At 40.6% G+C, this 14,402-nt stretch overlaps 1 protein-coding gene across 9 annotated transcripts in view; it reads left to right on the top strand.

Moving 5' to 3' along the window:
* LOC132836584 (ryanodine receptor 1-like) overlaps nucleotides 1-14,402 on the top strand; it is a 402,705-nt gene that overhangs the window by 324,886 nt on the left and 63,417 nt on the right. For 3 of the 9 annotated variants that reach the window (XM_060855950.1, XM_060855954.1, XM_060855951.1), the window contains 7 exons: nucleotides 2,543-2,608; nucleotides 3,778-3,877; nucleotides 5,710-5,789; nucleotides 6,823-6,899; nucleotides 9,896-9,969; nucleotides 10,383-10,400; nucleotides 12,074-12,094. In XM_060855950.1, coding sequence (XP_060711933.1) covers nucleotides 2,543-2,608; nucleotides 3,778-3,877; nucleotides 5,710-5,789; nucleotides 6,823-6,899; nucleotides 9,896-9,969; nucleotides 10,383-10,400; nucleotides 12,074-12,094 — 436 coding nt within the window. The remainder of the gene's footprint in view (nucleotides 1-2,542; nucleotides 2,609-3,777; nucleotides 3,878-5,709; nucleotides 5,790-6,822; nucleotides 6,900-9,895; nucleotides 9,970-10,382; nucleotides 10,401-12,073; nucleotides 12,095-14,402) is intronic. The other 6 variants (XM_060855953.1, XM_060855956.1, XM_060855957.1 and 3 more) reach the window with 2 other exon arrangements.

Here is a 14,402-nt window from a genome sequence, read left to right on the forward strand (position 1 = left end):
AAACAAAAATCCCTGGGGAATCCAGATGTTAAAATTTCAAGCTGGTGACTCCCTGATTATTCAGTCAGACTGAAATCCCATGGTCTCTGCTCTGCGTTCAATAAAGTTATAGTCCGTGTCCTAAGCCACCTCTAACCACTGACTCCATCTGAAATTTTGAAGTTCGAGGTCAGTAGTATGTTTGTGAAGATTTATTCATGCCTGTAAATGCACACCAGTTGCGTCCATCCCAATCCTCCAACGCAACATGTAGCCAGTGCATAGTGGGAACATGGAGACCTTTTTCCAATGCAAGTAAGTTATGGGTGCCAGGGATATGCAGCTCCAGTGGCAACCATAGCTTTGCTACAGAGAAATAATCAATTGCGTCTAACACTGATTAATTGGCTAGGTCCAGGATGTTGGAGAAACACAAGATAGCTCTCCTTTAAGCATGAACTTCTCTTGTAGTGCCTCCTATACAAGTGCAGAAGATCTAGCCATTGCTACCCCCACCACCTCCTCCAAAAAGATTTAAACAAATTTACTGTGGCATTTATGTGTTTTGATTTTTGGTTAATCACATTAAGTTGTTCCCATATTTATGTAAAGTGAAGAAATCGATGGTAATAATCAATTGTCATTAATTGTGAACATCTCTAAAGGTTTGTTCAGTTATGCGTATTGGCACTTCTGGATATAAAAAGAGAAATGATAAAACAGGAAAGGGGCTCACATGGTGCAGTGGCAATGTCTCTACCTCTGACCCAGAAGGCCTTGGGAGTTTGGACCACGCCCTGCAAAAAGTAAAATCTGTAACACTGAGGGAAAGGGGCTATAAGACTGAGTAGTCAGTAAACTCTATCCACAAAGGAGTTGTCTTTGTTTTCCGTATCACCAAATAGCTTGGATCAAGATTGATCTAATACAGTACTGAGGGAGTGTTGCAGTGTCCAAGGTGCCATTCTTTACTAAAGCAAGCCCACATATGCTTACTTAGGTGATAAAGATCCTGTGATGCTATTTTAAAGAAAAGTAGTGGACTTACAGATCACACTGAAGCACAGAAAGCCAGAGGTTTTAAAACTGATTCCAAATCTGCAATGTTCGGGAATCTCAACCAGGATACTGATTGAGTTACTATCGTTAACCTACATGATCATGAGAAAAATTGATCAGTCGCCCCTTCGGATCACTATCCAGTTTCTTTATTGGAAATCCATACATGTGGGTGTTAACTGAAGATAGCAGAGACCTCAGCTGCTTTAGCATGGCTTTTGCACCATCAAGCCTCCGACACAAGTGCTGGCCACAAGGATGTTTCTACGTAATCGTAGGCCACAATTAGAGTGGGTGTAAAAAGAAAAGTATTTAAGCTAATGCAAGCATCCTCACTTGTAATTTTATCATTTATATTCATATGAGAATGCTGAGTTCCTGTAGCAACTTCCAAAAAGAAACGAAATGCCTCCATACAATAGATATGAAATCATCGTCCAGATCATCGAATGGGAAGATAGTTATCCAGAAATGTAGACAGGAGTTGTGTGTCAGTATCATGCGGACATCCCAATGTGATTGACTCTATGGAACTTGCCCCAGAAATTGAAACTTCAGCTGAATAATTATCTAGCACGTGGAAAACTCTGAAACTATCTCCAACTCTTGAAAAGTTAGAGGAATGAAAACCTGCTCAAACTTCTGGATAATTATAAGACTGACCGATCCAATTCATCACTAAAACACAAAATAAGCCCCTTTTCCTCTAATCTGACACAAATATTCTCAAACATGTAACTCCATGCCCCTGCAAATTGATTTCCCCCTCTTTTGACCCAATTCTCCCAACCCTCCTCCAATCTCGACAACAGCCCTCCCCTCATCCTGACTAGACCCACCCCTGACAGCCTTCAATTCTCCCTTATCCCTGCTCCACACAACTTCCGCGAAGTCTTGACTCACTTGCTGCCCTATGCCTGCACACCTGGCACCCTGTCCCCTCATTCAGCAGGTATGCTACCCACGCACCAATTACTATGGCCACCACACACTTGCCAACTTAATCTTCCAATCACCAGCCATGCTGCTGCTACTTCACCATCAGGCACCCTATCCCCTCGCCCAACAGCCAAACAAATCCCTCAGCCACCTGGCATCCTACATACCTTCTAACTTACCTTTCTGTAAATAGCAGTCAGTGTCTTTAGAATCTTGAAACTGTGTAACACTGCAGTTACTGCTGCAAAAGGTTTCAGTACTAATCCATCCCATTGCTGTCTGCATGGATTCCTGGACTGTGCTGCTCTGACTCCAAAGTTCAACCAGAAATCTCCCTGCCAGGTAAGTGGGCATCTTTTAGTACACCCTGTGTTGGAAATAAGAATTCTCACCCTAACAACAGATTGAAAGATTTGAACCTTTATGAATTAGTATAAGTGATACATGGAACTATAGTAAACGTGTATATTTTGTGTTAGTTTTGTAGCCTAATTCGTATTGTGGTCCTTTCTTCTGATAAAATTAAGAAGTTACTCACTACTAGTCCTGTTTTTTTTTATTTCAGAGTTGTCATATTCAAGAGGAAGGTGTTGAGGAAGAAGATGAGGAAGCTGTAGAGCTAACCTTTGAAGTAAGTCAGTAATGAGCTACCAAATTTTAAGATAGTTTAAGTTCTAAAATCCAAGTCCCTGTCCATCAAATAAAGCAACCAGACAATTGAATAAATTCTGGGGGTTTTTACTCTGATGAAAATTGCACCTACCAGGCGGCTGCTATGTAGGTGCAGTTCCACTGTAAAATGTCGTGCGTCACTAGTACACATAATACTACTAACCTTTTCATTTATGACACATCATCAACTGATGATTTTTCTATTTCTAATCCCATTATCTTCTTTTATAAAGTCTTCATTTGAATATTTATCTCCAATAGTAGCTCTTCCAAATTCTGCAGTCCTCCAGTATTCTCACTTTCTTCCCTGAAAACCACAGCAGAATGCTTAGTAAGCATCTCTCTCTCTCATCTTATTTCTGAATATGGTAAGTCTCACTCATTCATCATTCCTATGTTAGTTAACCTCGGTTGGCTCCAGTCTGACAATGCTTTGATTTTAAAATTCTGATTCTTGTTTTCAAACCCCTCTTCATCTCTGAATCCTACTGCAGTCTTATAACCTACTAAGATCTCTGTTCTCCTCAAATCCTGTCCTCTTGTGTGTCTCTGATCTTGCTGGCCTTACCTGCTGCTGGAATTCCCTCCCTAAATTTCTCTGTCTTTCTGCCACTCTCTCTCGTTTGTGAACACAGAATCTTTAAAACTCATCTTTTGCCAAACTTTTGGTCACCTGCCCTAACACCACCTGACGTGGCTTGATGTCATAGTTTGTTTATTTTATTTTCCTGTGAAGCTTGTTGGGACATTTTACCATGTACAAGTTGCACTGTGTGTACAAGCTGTCATTGTACAACAGGGGCCTGCCTCTTGTATTTTGTCTGTCCTGGGTTTGTATATAAAGCAAAGCACACAAGTGATAGAGTTCAGAAATTTCCCCAGTATTTCTCACTACCTTCTCTTGTAATTTCAATAAATCAAAGCAAATGTCATGTAAGGACTCGGACTTCTGACAGACTTCTGCTGAGGCTGCAGCAGCCACATTTCAGAAGCTCCAAGGTAATGTAACAAACTTTAAATCATGCTTGCAGTGGGTATTAGAGTTCTATCATTGACTTGTTTTGTCAATTAAGCAGATGAACCAATTATTAAGCTGCGAAAACTCATGGTATTGTACAATCCTCTTAGGAAAAAGAGATGGAGAAGCAAAGACTCCTCTACCAGCAATCCAGATTGCACAGCCGGGGAGCTGCTGAGATGGTTCTACAAATGATCAGCGCATGCAAAGGTACAGATTTTAAAATATGTGAAGTTTACAAACATGAATTTTTCAGCTTCACTAATGTAACATTTAATCCGCATCGCTTCACTCAATCTAGTCTACTGTATTCACTGCTCACAAAGTGATCACCTCTATGTTAGGGACATGAAACATACAATGGACGACCGCTTTGCAGAGCACTGATGTTCTGTCCACAAAAATGACTTGAACTCCCTTTTGCCTGCTACTTCAACACATACCACTGTGTTCCTTCACCAACATCTCTACCTTGAGCTTGCTGCAGTGCTCCAGAGTCACTCTGCGCAAGCTGAAAGAACAGCATCTGATTTTCTGCTTGGGGACTCTGCAACCTTCAGGACTCTACATCAAGTTCAACAGTTTTAGAACCTAAGTACCTTCTCCCATATCCTTACCTCAACACCCAGACCTTGACATCCATGACCTGCTACCACAGCCAATGCATTGTCAGCTGCTAATGGTCCCCATTAGCAGCTATTGATTTCCTCAGGCTGACCTATAATCCATTTCTCTCTCTCTCTGTCTCTCTCTCTCTCTCTCTCTCTCTCTCTTACTTTCTCTGGACTCCATCTCCACCTATTGTCTACTCCTAGCACCCACCCACCCTATCTACAATCTGTTCTGAGGAAAGGCCACTGGACCTAAAGTATTAACTCTGTTTTCTCTCCACAGAAGCTAGGTTTTCCAGCAGTTTCTGTCTTTGTTTTTGTTTCTGATTTCCAGCATCCACAGTTCTTTGGGTTTTGTTTAATCTAACCCACAGCAGTGGCCGAAGACCCAGAATAAGGTGTCAACATGCGGGAGGAAATCTCCTTTGTATTTGTATATCACCTGCCTAGCTCTGACCCTCTTTTGTAATATGAAGTACGTGCTGTACAAACTTTAAGCTACGTCTTATTCATCCTGTCTTGGTATTTGAGCCTCGAGAGGTAGAAGGAAGTCAGACCCAGACAGCTGGGAGTTGCAGTGATTGGGTAGCTGCTTTAAGGTGGGGCCAAGAGAAGCTCTCCTTCTCCTCCCGATTTCACAGCCAGAAATACACTCACCTGAGCTATTTTTGTTGTTCCAGAAATGTACTTGTGTTAGTTTCTTGAAGAACGGTTGCTGCCTCAGAAAAGATTAAACTTTCTGTGAGGGCCCATCCAAGTACTTAATCTGGTTCCGAGCGCAGATGCCCCGTTCTCCCCCCCCCATTTTCCTTTGTCAAATATGGAAGCTGAGATGTTTACCATCAGTAGGCACGCACTTCACTGCTGTCATTTTGAGAAACTAGGAGGGGACTGCACAACACAATTTCTAAGGCATTGCCTGTTAAGTTGTTTCCGTTTCACTCCATTCAAATCCACTTAATGAAGTAGTATGACAATGCAAACACTGCTCTGATTATATAAGATGTGGAGGTGCCGGTTGGACTGCGGTGGATAAAGTCAGAAGTCACGGGACGCCAGGTTATAGTCCAACAGGTTTATTTGAAATCACAAGTTTCTGGAATGATGCTTCTTTGTCAGGTGAAGTGGAGGGAAGCACACAGGCACAGAATATATAGGTGGAGAGATAATGGCAAAGTAATTTTTGATATATTCTGTGCTTGTATGCCTCCCTTTACTTCACCTCCGATAGCTTGTGATTTCAAATAAACCTGTTGAACTGTAACCTGGTGTCCTGTAACTTCGGACTGATTACTTAACTCAGTAGTAACCTTACCAAAAAGACAAATAGAATGTGAAGTAAAAATACAAACAAGACAGCAATCTTGTTAGCTTTAGCCAAAAGATGTTCTTGAACATTCAGCAGATGCCTGTTTTGCAAATATTTTTCAGGTGAGCCAGGTGCAATGGTTTCCTCAACCCTGAAACTTGGTATTTCCATTCTGAATGGTGGTAATTGTGACGTTCAACAGGTAAAGAAATACTAAACACTAATTTAATTTTACTTACTCAATGTCAGCATTGTCATACAATTGTCACAGAGTGTCTGTGTTGGGTGGAATCTTTCAGCCCACCTTCAGTTCAGTCAGCAGACTTTGTGTGACAGTGTGAGTTATTGTTAGGACTGTTCCATGGCTGCAATCTGAATGGTCTTGCTAATCCCACTGATGTTAGGTGGCTGCATATAGGCCATAGCAAGTTCAGAGACAGGTTAAAACATTCACCATAGGCGATTAAAGCCAGGTGAACGAACGTTACTATCTGCAGTGAGGGGGCGCTTTCTCCTTCCAGTCTTCCTGCCATTGGTCCTCAGCTGTTACTCCTCGGTGTTATGGGGTTTAGTTGTGTGAGTTGGAGTGAGGAAACATGCCTTGCTGGTGAATTGAGGAGGTCATTAAATAAGGTAGGCTCGGGTTGGAGTAGATCTTTTCTGGAAGCTAGAATATTGTTCATCTTCCTAATGCAGGAGTGTGGGTAGTATTGCTCAGGACTAGGAGCAAGGGGGGTGAATTGGTGGAAGACTGCCTGGGATGATGCACATTATTGAGTTGCACTTTGTGAAGTGTTCACAGAATCCCTACAGCATGGAAGCAGGCCATTCGGCCCACAGAGTCCACACCAACCTTCTGAAGAGCATCCCACCCCAAACTCTACCTTATCAGTGTAACCTTACATTTCACACGTTTTTTATACTGAGTATCATGTCAACGTTTTTATAATGCATTATATTTTTACAGTTATGAGAGTAATAGAATATGCACGACAGTGATTGATTCAAGAAAAATTTACTAATTGCTGTTGTACACCTGGTAGAGTTGATACAATACAAAAGTTAATCATAGCATAACCATATATGATTGTGCACTGAATTGTTAATAATGACATTTTGTTCAAGAAATGCATCACTGTCCAAAGGCTGAAATTCACTGTGATTTGCATCAGAAGTTTGATATAAAGGCTAAGTAATCAGGGTAAAAATGTTGAAGTATTATATTCTTTGTTTAGAAAATGCTGGACTACCTGAAAGAGAAAAGGGATATTGGTTTCTTCCAAAGCGTGCAAGCTCTCATGCAAACCTGCAGGTGAGTGCTTTTCACTGTGATATTGCAAGGCATATTGTTGCAATTCTGCAATTTTAACCCAGCTACAATAAAGTTCCATAGACAGGGTCGTCAATTTGGTTACATTTCCAGTGCACCCAGTCTTCGTTTTCTGCAGATTCACCATCTGCAAATCTGCACACTTACAATGTCAGCCCCGATCCCATTTTTTTGCCTGGTCTGATTGTGTGGTCCTTCCTGGTAGATAGGCAAATTACATGCTGCAGTATCTGTATTTCTGTTACCTGTGGGAAATCCGTGTCCCATCTCCTGCAATTAACGAGGATTTGGTGTATAAATCATTGGTCAACTAATGCTATATCATTACGGTCACAAAGGTAAAATATAAGAGTTCTGCTTGTGCGATAATAATGTCACCACATTATAATGCTAGAAGCAGTACAAGGGATGGAAATTTATTAGGAGAGGTTTGTGATATTGAGATTAATTCCATTGGAATAGAATGAAGTAAAAGAGATTTAGCATTACTTCATAAAACTGTGACAAAAAACAGAAATTGTTGGAGAAACTCAGCATGTCTGGCAGCACCTATGGAGAGAAAACAGTGTTAATATTTTCTTCAGAACTGACAGTGGCTGGTAAAAGGTGGCATTTTTGCTGATGACAGAACATGACCAGCATCCCATTTCACCTCATGTCCAAACAGTGATACATCTTCCATTAAAGCAGCGATCTGTCTATATTGTATTTGCTGCTCACAGTGGTCCTCTCTACACTGGAGAGACAAAACAGAGACTGTGTGACTGCATTGCAGAACACCTATGTTCTATCCGTGATAAATAACTCAGGGTTTCCACTTGTCTGCCACTTCAACCCATGTTCTTTGGCCAACATCTCTGTCTCAAGCTTGCTACAGTACTCCAGTGAAGCTCATCGCTAGCCAAAAGAACAACATCACATCTTCTGCTTGAGGACCTCCACCCTTCCAGACTCAGCATTGATAATTTTAGGACTTGAACACCTCTTTTCATGACGTTTACCCGTGTTAGGCCCTGTCATGACAGGGGCTGCTTTCAGCACAGCCAACCCATTTTCACCTACTCATGGACTTCATTATCAGCTTCTCTCTTTCCCTGGCAATCTCTCTCTGTCTGTCTATCTCTCTCTCTTTTTCTTGCGCGCTCTCTCTCTCTCTCACTGTCTCTCTCTCTGTCTCTCTTTCTCTCTTTCTCTGTCGGTCCCTCTCTTTGTCTATCTCTCTGTCTCTGTCCGTCCCTCTCTTTGTCTCTCTCTCTCTCTGTCTCTGTTTCTCTCTCTCTTTCTCTCTGCCTCTGTCTCTCCCTCCCTATCTGTCTGTCTCTCTCTCTCTCTCACACACACACTCATGTGACCTGGGCTTTAGTCCGAGTGTCGTTAGCACCATGTTATCACCACACTACCTTTCTTTTCTTCTCCTCTTCACCCCTCACTCCCCGCAAGAATCTGGGCAGTATGTGCTCCTAGGCAGAATCTCGCATATGAAATGCAGGGAATAATTTTATCAAGATTCTCTAAATTTAGCTTTTGTTTTTCCTCTGCACTCCACCCACTCATTCCCTGACTTTGGTGTTATGTAGTGAGCAGCTTGTCAACAGTGATTTTGAAGCCCCACTGATGAACGTTCTTCTTGTTAAGTAATAAGAAGCTGGCTATGTTGGTGCCCTGGAAAAATAATAAGCTTCGCAGTTCTGTCATCCATTGTCATGATGATCACAGACTTCAGTAACAGGCATCTATTCCCTTCTCCTTATGTGAATTGCTTTTGACATTTCCAGCAACAGCTGCCACATTGTGAACATCATTAACATATGCTGCCAAATTCAACGTGCACAGTGCAATGTACATAGATATGTGAACATGTCCAGACTAGCTTTGAAATGTTAATATTATAGACACAACACATTTCTCGTTTTATAAAACCAAAGACATTTACAGTACAAAGTCATTCACACAACATCAATTCCTTTTGGAGAGTGCTAAGTGATTTACTTGAGTGCACAAGACCCCTTAAGTTGTTCTCTCAGTTGTGCATGTGCAGTTACTCCAAGGCCAACTTGTGTGTGAGAGAATTTAGTGTGCAGCACATCTGCAAAGCTTAATAGAAACATTACCTCTGTATTTGATCTTTGCATTCAAAGACTTAACTACACTACCCTGCTGTCTCTCATTATAGCCTTGTGTCTTTCTCTGCTTCAGATATTGCTTTTTAACTTTTTATATAGCCTACTTATCCTGCAATAAAAACTTTATGTAGCTTACTTACACTGCAATAAGTACTGCAACGCCAGAGCTCAAAGCCTGGTCAAGAGCAGAAACTTCAATGTAATTAAGTCTTGCAAGTTTTATTTTGCCATTCTCTTAATCAAATTGCATGCAGTTCTGAGTTTCTTCATATCAGAAAGATGTTGTGAAACTTGAAAGAGTTTAGAAAAGATTTACAAGGATGTTGCCAGGATTGGAGGATCTGAGCTACAGGGAGAGGCTGAACAGGGTGTTTACCCTGGAGTGTCGGAGGCTGAGGGGTGACCTTATAGAGGTTTACAAAATTATGAGGGGCATGGATAGGATAAAAAGAAAGTCTTTTCCCTGGGGTGGGGGAGTCCAGAACTAGAGGGCATTGGTTTAGGGTGACAGAGAAAAGATATAAAAGAGACCTAAGAGGCAACGTTTTCACGCAGAGGGTGGTACGTGTATGGAATGAGCTGCCAGAGGAAGTGGTGGAGGCTGGTACAATTGCAACATTTAAAAGGCATTTGGATGGGTATATGAATAGGAAGGGTTCGGAGGGATATGGGCCGAGTGCTGGCAGGTGGGACTAGATTGGGTTGGGATATCTGGTCGGCATGGACAGGTTGGACCGAAGGGTCTGTTTCCATGCTGTACATCTCTGTGACTCTATTTATATGCTGTAATGATATACAAGCAGTGTTAACTTTAAGTTCTGTTCCTTATCAGTTGTGGATATTGTGTGTTAACAGTGTGCTTGACCTCAATGCTTTTGAAAGACAAAATAAGGCTGAAGGTCTCGGCATGGTCACAGAAGATGGAACCAGTAAGTAGCTATGTGCTGCAGCTCACAACATCTAGTTGAATAAAAAGCAAATCTGAAATTAGGAAGTAACAAGATAATGTCTATGAAACTGTAATGTATCTGTGAGGAAATAATTACAACATTCTCTGAAGATGTATAAAAGCATTACTGTGGTGGAGCATGTAATATTCATGTTAGAGATCTACGTCCTACATCTTAAAATATTTTTTAATTTTTTCACTTGCTTTATTGAGTTTTGCTTAGTTTCTTTCCTCTAACTTTGTAAATCAGTTAATCAGTCTATTCTAGTTTATAATTGATTCAGTTGATTTTATTTAATTAGTATTTACTGAATGATTGCGATTGTATTTCTGTTTCTACTTTTTACTCATTTTCCGTCCTTTTTTTCTTTTCCACTTTTCTCTGGTCCACAGTCATCAAACGTGAAAGTGGTAAATAATTGTTTAGGGGTGTTTATTTCTTGTTTTTCTTTTCTCACGTGATGTTTGTGTAGGTCAAAACCAACAAAACAGCGTCTGATTCCGTTGACCACTTGCCATAAATGTATGTCATGCAGATCCGGCCTGGTGGTATGACAACGATTTGAAGCGTTTTGAGCTCCACATTAATTTGCTGCTTCTGGATCTGATGTGAAGTGACCCACTAGGAACCAAGCTTTAAAGACAAAACCAGTCCAAAGTCAATTCACAGCACGGTGCCCATAGCACACAGTTTTTACAAGTACAAAATTATTTTTCAAAGGTTGAGGCATAACGGGTGACTTGTATATTTCTTACCGTAAAACACTTCAGATGAATTGTAGCTAGAATCACCAAACTTTTTTTTTCCTTTTTAACTTCTCCCTCCTGTGCGTAAGACAAATTGTTCTCTGGCTAAACGTGCCCGATTCTCCATATGAATCCTGAGGAAATGCTATTACTCCACCCACAAAGGATAGGAGCAGATTAAGATGGCTAAAATTTTAAATGCCCATGACAAGTCTCCAGGCTGTTTTTCCCTGCCTGTTCCTTCCCCCAACACTACCAGGACTAAATATTCCTGTTGCTAATCTTCCCTTGCCCAAGTTAGGCCCTCCATCCTTCACCATCCCCATTCCCCTATATAAATTAGAGAACGTTGGGAAGCTGGGAGTGGAACTTCAACTGGCCAAGATTGGAATGCAGTTTAGGGATTCCTGTCTGACCGGCTCAGTCTGGAAATGAGTTTGAGAATGTCATGTGCCTCGTCAAGGATGAGGGGAGGCTATTATACTTCGGAAACATTCTTGTTCTCCTCCCTTGCCATTGGCATTCTGGACGAATTTGCGGATTAATAATATGTTATTCCTATATTATGATGCAGTTTCCATGGCTGTCAAGTCTTGAGGTGGACTTGAACCTGGAGTTTCTGGCAAAAAGATAGGAATGCTATCCACTGCTTCACAAGACCTCTTAGAATGCAATGGCAGATGCAAGAGTACCATCTTCATCTAATGTGCTTAACAATAAGTGAAGTGATTACAATAAGAAGGCAATTCAGCTTTGACAATTAAAAAATCACAAATTTTCAATGAGATTTTAAAATGACAATGTGTTTTATACAGGAAAAGTAACAACTAACATTTCTGGAACACCTGTTCTCAAAATTAATGAAAGAGTCAAGTAGTGAACCTCTAGGGGGTTCAGTAATGGAGGATTATGTGTCTTAAAAAGATTAAACAAATTAACAAAATTTTTAAAATAAAATTGTTTGGAATAGACTATTATCAAGAGTTATTAATTTTACCATTTAAAATCTTCTCCATCTTTTGATCAGATTGCTGTTTTTTTGGTTAATTACGATCTGCAGTGCATGTTCAATGATAATTTGAATGAATATCTGTCTGATTTTGCTTGTTACATTTGATAATCTTGAACATGCCCAAACTCAGTGCATTGCCAGGTGAGAGTTTCGAGTGTGAGTAGAATATATAACACTAGCAGATTGTGTGTATGCTTTTAAAATTAACAGCGGAATTATTTTAAAAGCATTTGTGAGAAGGCAGTAACGTTTTAATGATTTGATGAGTACTAAAGATATAATAGTTAATTATGTTTAACCCCTTATTGGTTAATCTATTTTTCAGAAGGCAAACAAAACGGTTCTGGTATGTTGATGAGTATTGCCAGCGAAAGGATTGTTGCATTGTGTGTTTTTATTTTTTGGAACTCTCACTCATCTACTTATACATTCTTCATCGAGTAGATTTTACTTCATAAAGTCATGATTACTACTGTCTATAACTAATTCATCCCCATTCATGTTGAATGACTACTATGTCTCTTCATTTAATATTATTGAGAAACAGTGGGCTAAATTTTCACTTCAGCTGAAAGGCACAATTTGGGCTAAATTGAGTCTGCTTTGATTCCAGCAGCTAGTGCAAATGCAGTGTTCATGGCAGTCAGTGAATCTGCTGAGTTTTCTCATTGCCTGTGAAAAAAGGGGTTGGCTGATAAAGACAGATAGGAGTAACTGCTTTAAACGCTTAAGTAACCTTGCTCTTCCTCCATTTAAAAGCGACAGAAATTGCAGGTCGGAGCTCAGCTTTTAGCATGCATTCTAAAAGCTAGTTTTTTTTCATTGGAAGAAAGTGAATTTATCACGAGCATGATAGCAGAAATAAAATATTTAAGTGGCAGAGAAATCAATATCCTTGTGATAGTGTGCTTGCTTTATCTGCTGAATTCAATAACCTGCTGTTACAGACAATATAAAAATGATACCAGCGCATACCATCTGTGTGGTTATCATTAATATATGGTTATCATAAGTGATAGTTCACAATGGGGGAAAAAAATCACTCATTCATTAAACTTCATCATTTCTTTTTACTCTTTCATGTGTCATTGCCCAGGATTTGTTGACCATCCTGTCCCTATTTATCCTTGAATTGATTAGCTTGTTTGACCATTTCAAAGGGCAGTTGAGTTGACCACGTTGCTGTGACCCTAGAGTCGCATGTAGGCCAGGCAAACATGAGGACTGCAAATCCTGGAGACCAGAGTCAAGATTGGAGTGGTGCTGGAAATGCTCAGCAAGTCAGGCAGCATCCGAGGAGCAGGAAAATCGAAGTTTTGGGCAGGAATGATGAAGCCCTGATGAAGGGCTTTTGCCCAAAACATCGCTTTTCCTACTCCTCGGATGCTGCCTGACCTGCTGTGCTTTTCCATCTCACATGTAGGTCAGACCAGTTGAAGACTGGCAGATTTCCTTCCCTATACAATATTAGTGAATCAGAGAGTTTTTGCAAGAATTAGTATTAATGATTAATGAAACAGCTTTATTTGCCAGATTTTAGAAGTGTAATTTAATTTCTACTTGCTCCCAGGGTGGGATTTGAGCCCATCTTCTAAGGTCATTGGCTGGGCTCCTGATTACTAAACCAGCAACGTGACCACTTACACTACCATTTCATCAATAACCTACCTGAAATGACTGAACTAAGTTGAATGGAGCATTATTTTGATGGTTACTGTATGAAACTAGAGGTAGCAAGTTGCAGATCCCTCAATGCCTTGTGAAATTGAGATCATTAATTCTCAGGAAAGTTGTAAAAGCCCAGTAAGACCCCAGATCTTGGGCTGATCAACAATCATGTTGGCAAGTAATATGGTACACAGTTCATTTCTGCTTTGAGAGCTCATTATGGAACAAAGCTTTATTTTGGTAGGAATACGAAAGAGGCAGAATGTGGTCAGCTGCCTGTAACCCCCTTACTTCATTTTCCATTCCACTGAAGTTACTGAAAATTACGCAAGGTACAAAACGGACAACCAGTCTGCTGCATCGCAGTGCATATCATAACACTGTGAAATTGAAATTTATCAATGTGTCAAGTAGCTACTGGGCATTTCAGCACTCAGTTCATCCATGCACCAAATGAAGGGATGAAAGGAAGAGACTTGGTATTAGTTTTCCATTTTCCAGCAGCTCAATTGTTGAGAGACCAGACCTATCTATTACTGCGCCACAATGTGGCAACTACAACGCGGGGTATTTTGTGGAGCTTACAAGAACAGGAAACATGTTGTGCTGTAATAATTAGCTATGCAGGATCAAAAATTCCATTTCCTGATGGCTGGTTAAAATATAGAGCTGAAGACAGCAGGGTGTTTGTGATGCACCTTTCCGCATGTGTTCTGAGGCAGGTTCCCACTTATTATTGATTTTCATTCCATAAATACTCATTAGCATAAAATCCAATTTTTAGTTGGGTCCTACCTTCAAGATAAAGTCAACAATCTATCAGAATCTCATGGCACCTTTGTTTAAAGGTAATGGAAGCAAACGGCTTTATGTGTTTCTGCCTGAGGTCAGTAGCTTTCTTGGATAACCTTACATACAAGGGAGCAGGCCAGTGGAATAATACCTTGCATGGAGGTTGGGGGCTGATGGGTATGACTGGTGAGGGA

The sequence above is a fragment of the Hemiscyllium ocellatum genome, chromosome 47 (assembly GCF_020745735.1).
Source record: "Hemiscyllium ocellatum isolate sHemOce1 chromosome 47, sHemOce1.pat.X.cur, whole genome shotgun sequence".
Classification (NCBI taxonomy): domain Eukaryota; kingdom Metazoa; phylum Chordata; class Chondrichthyes; order Orectolobiformes; family Hemiscylliidae; genus Hemiscyllium; species Hemiscyllium ocellatum.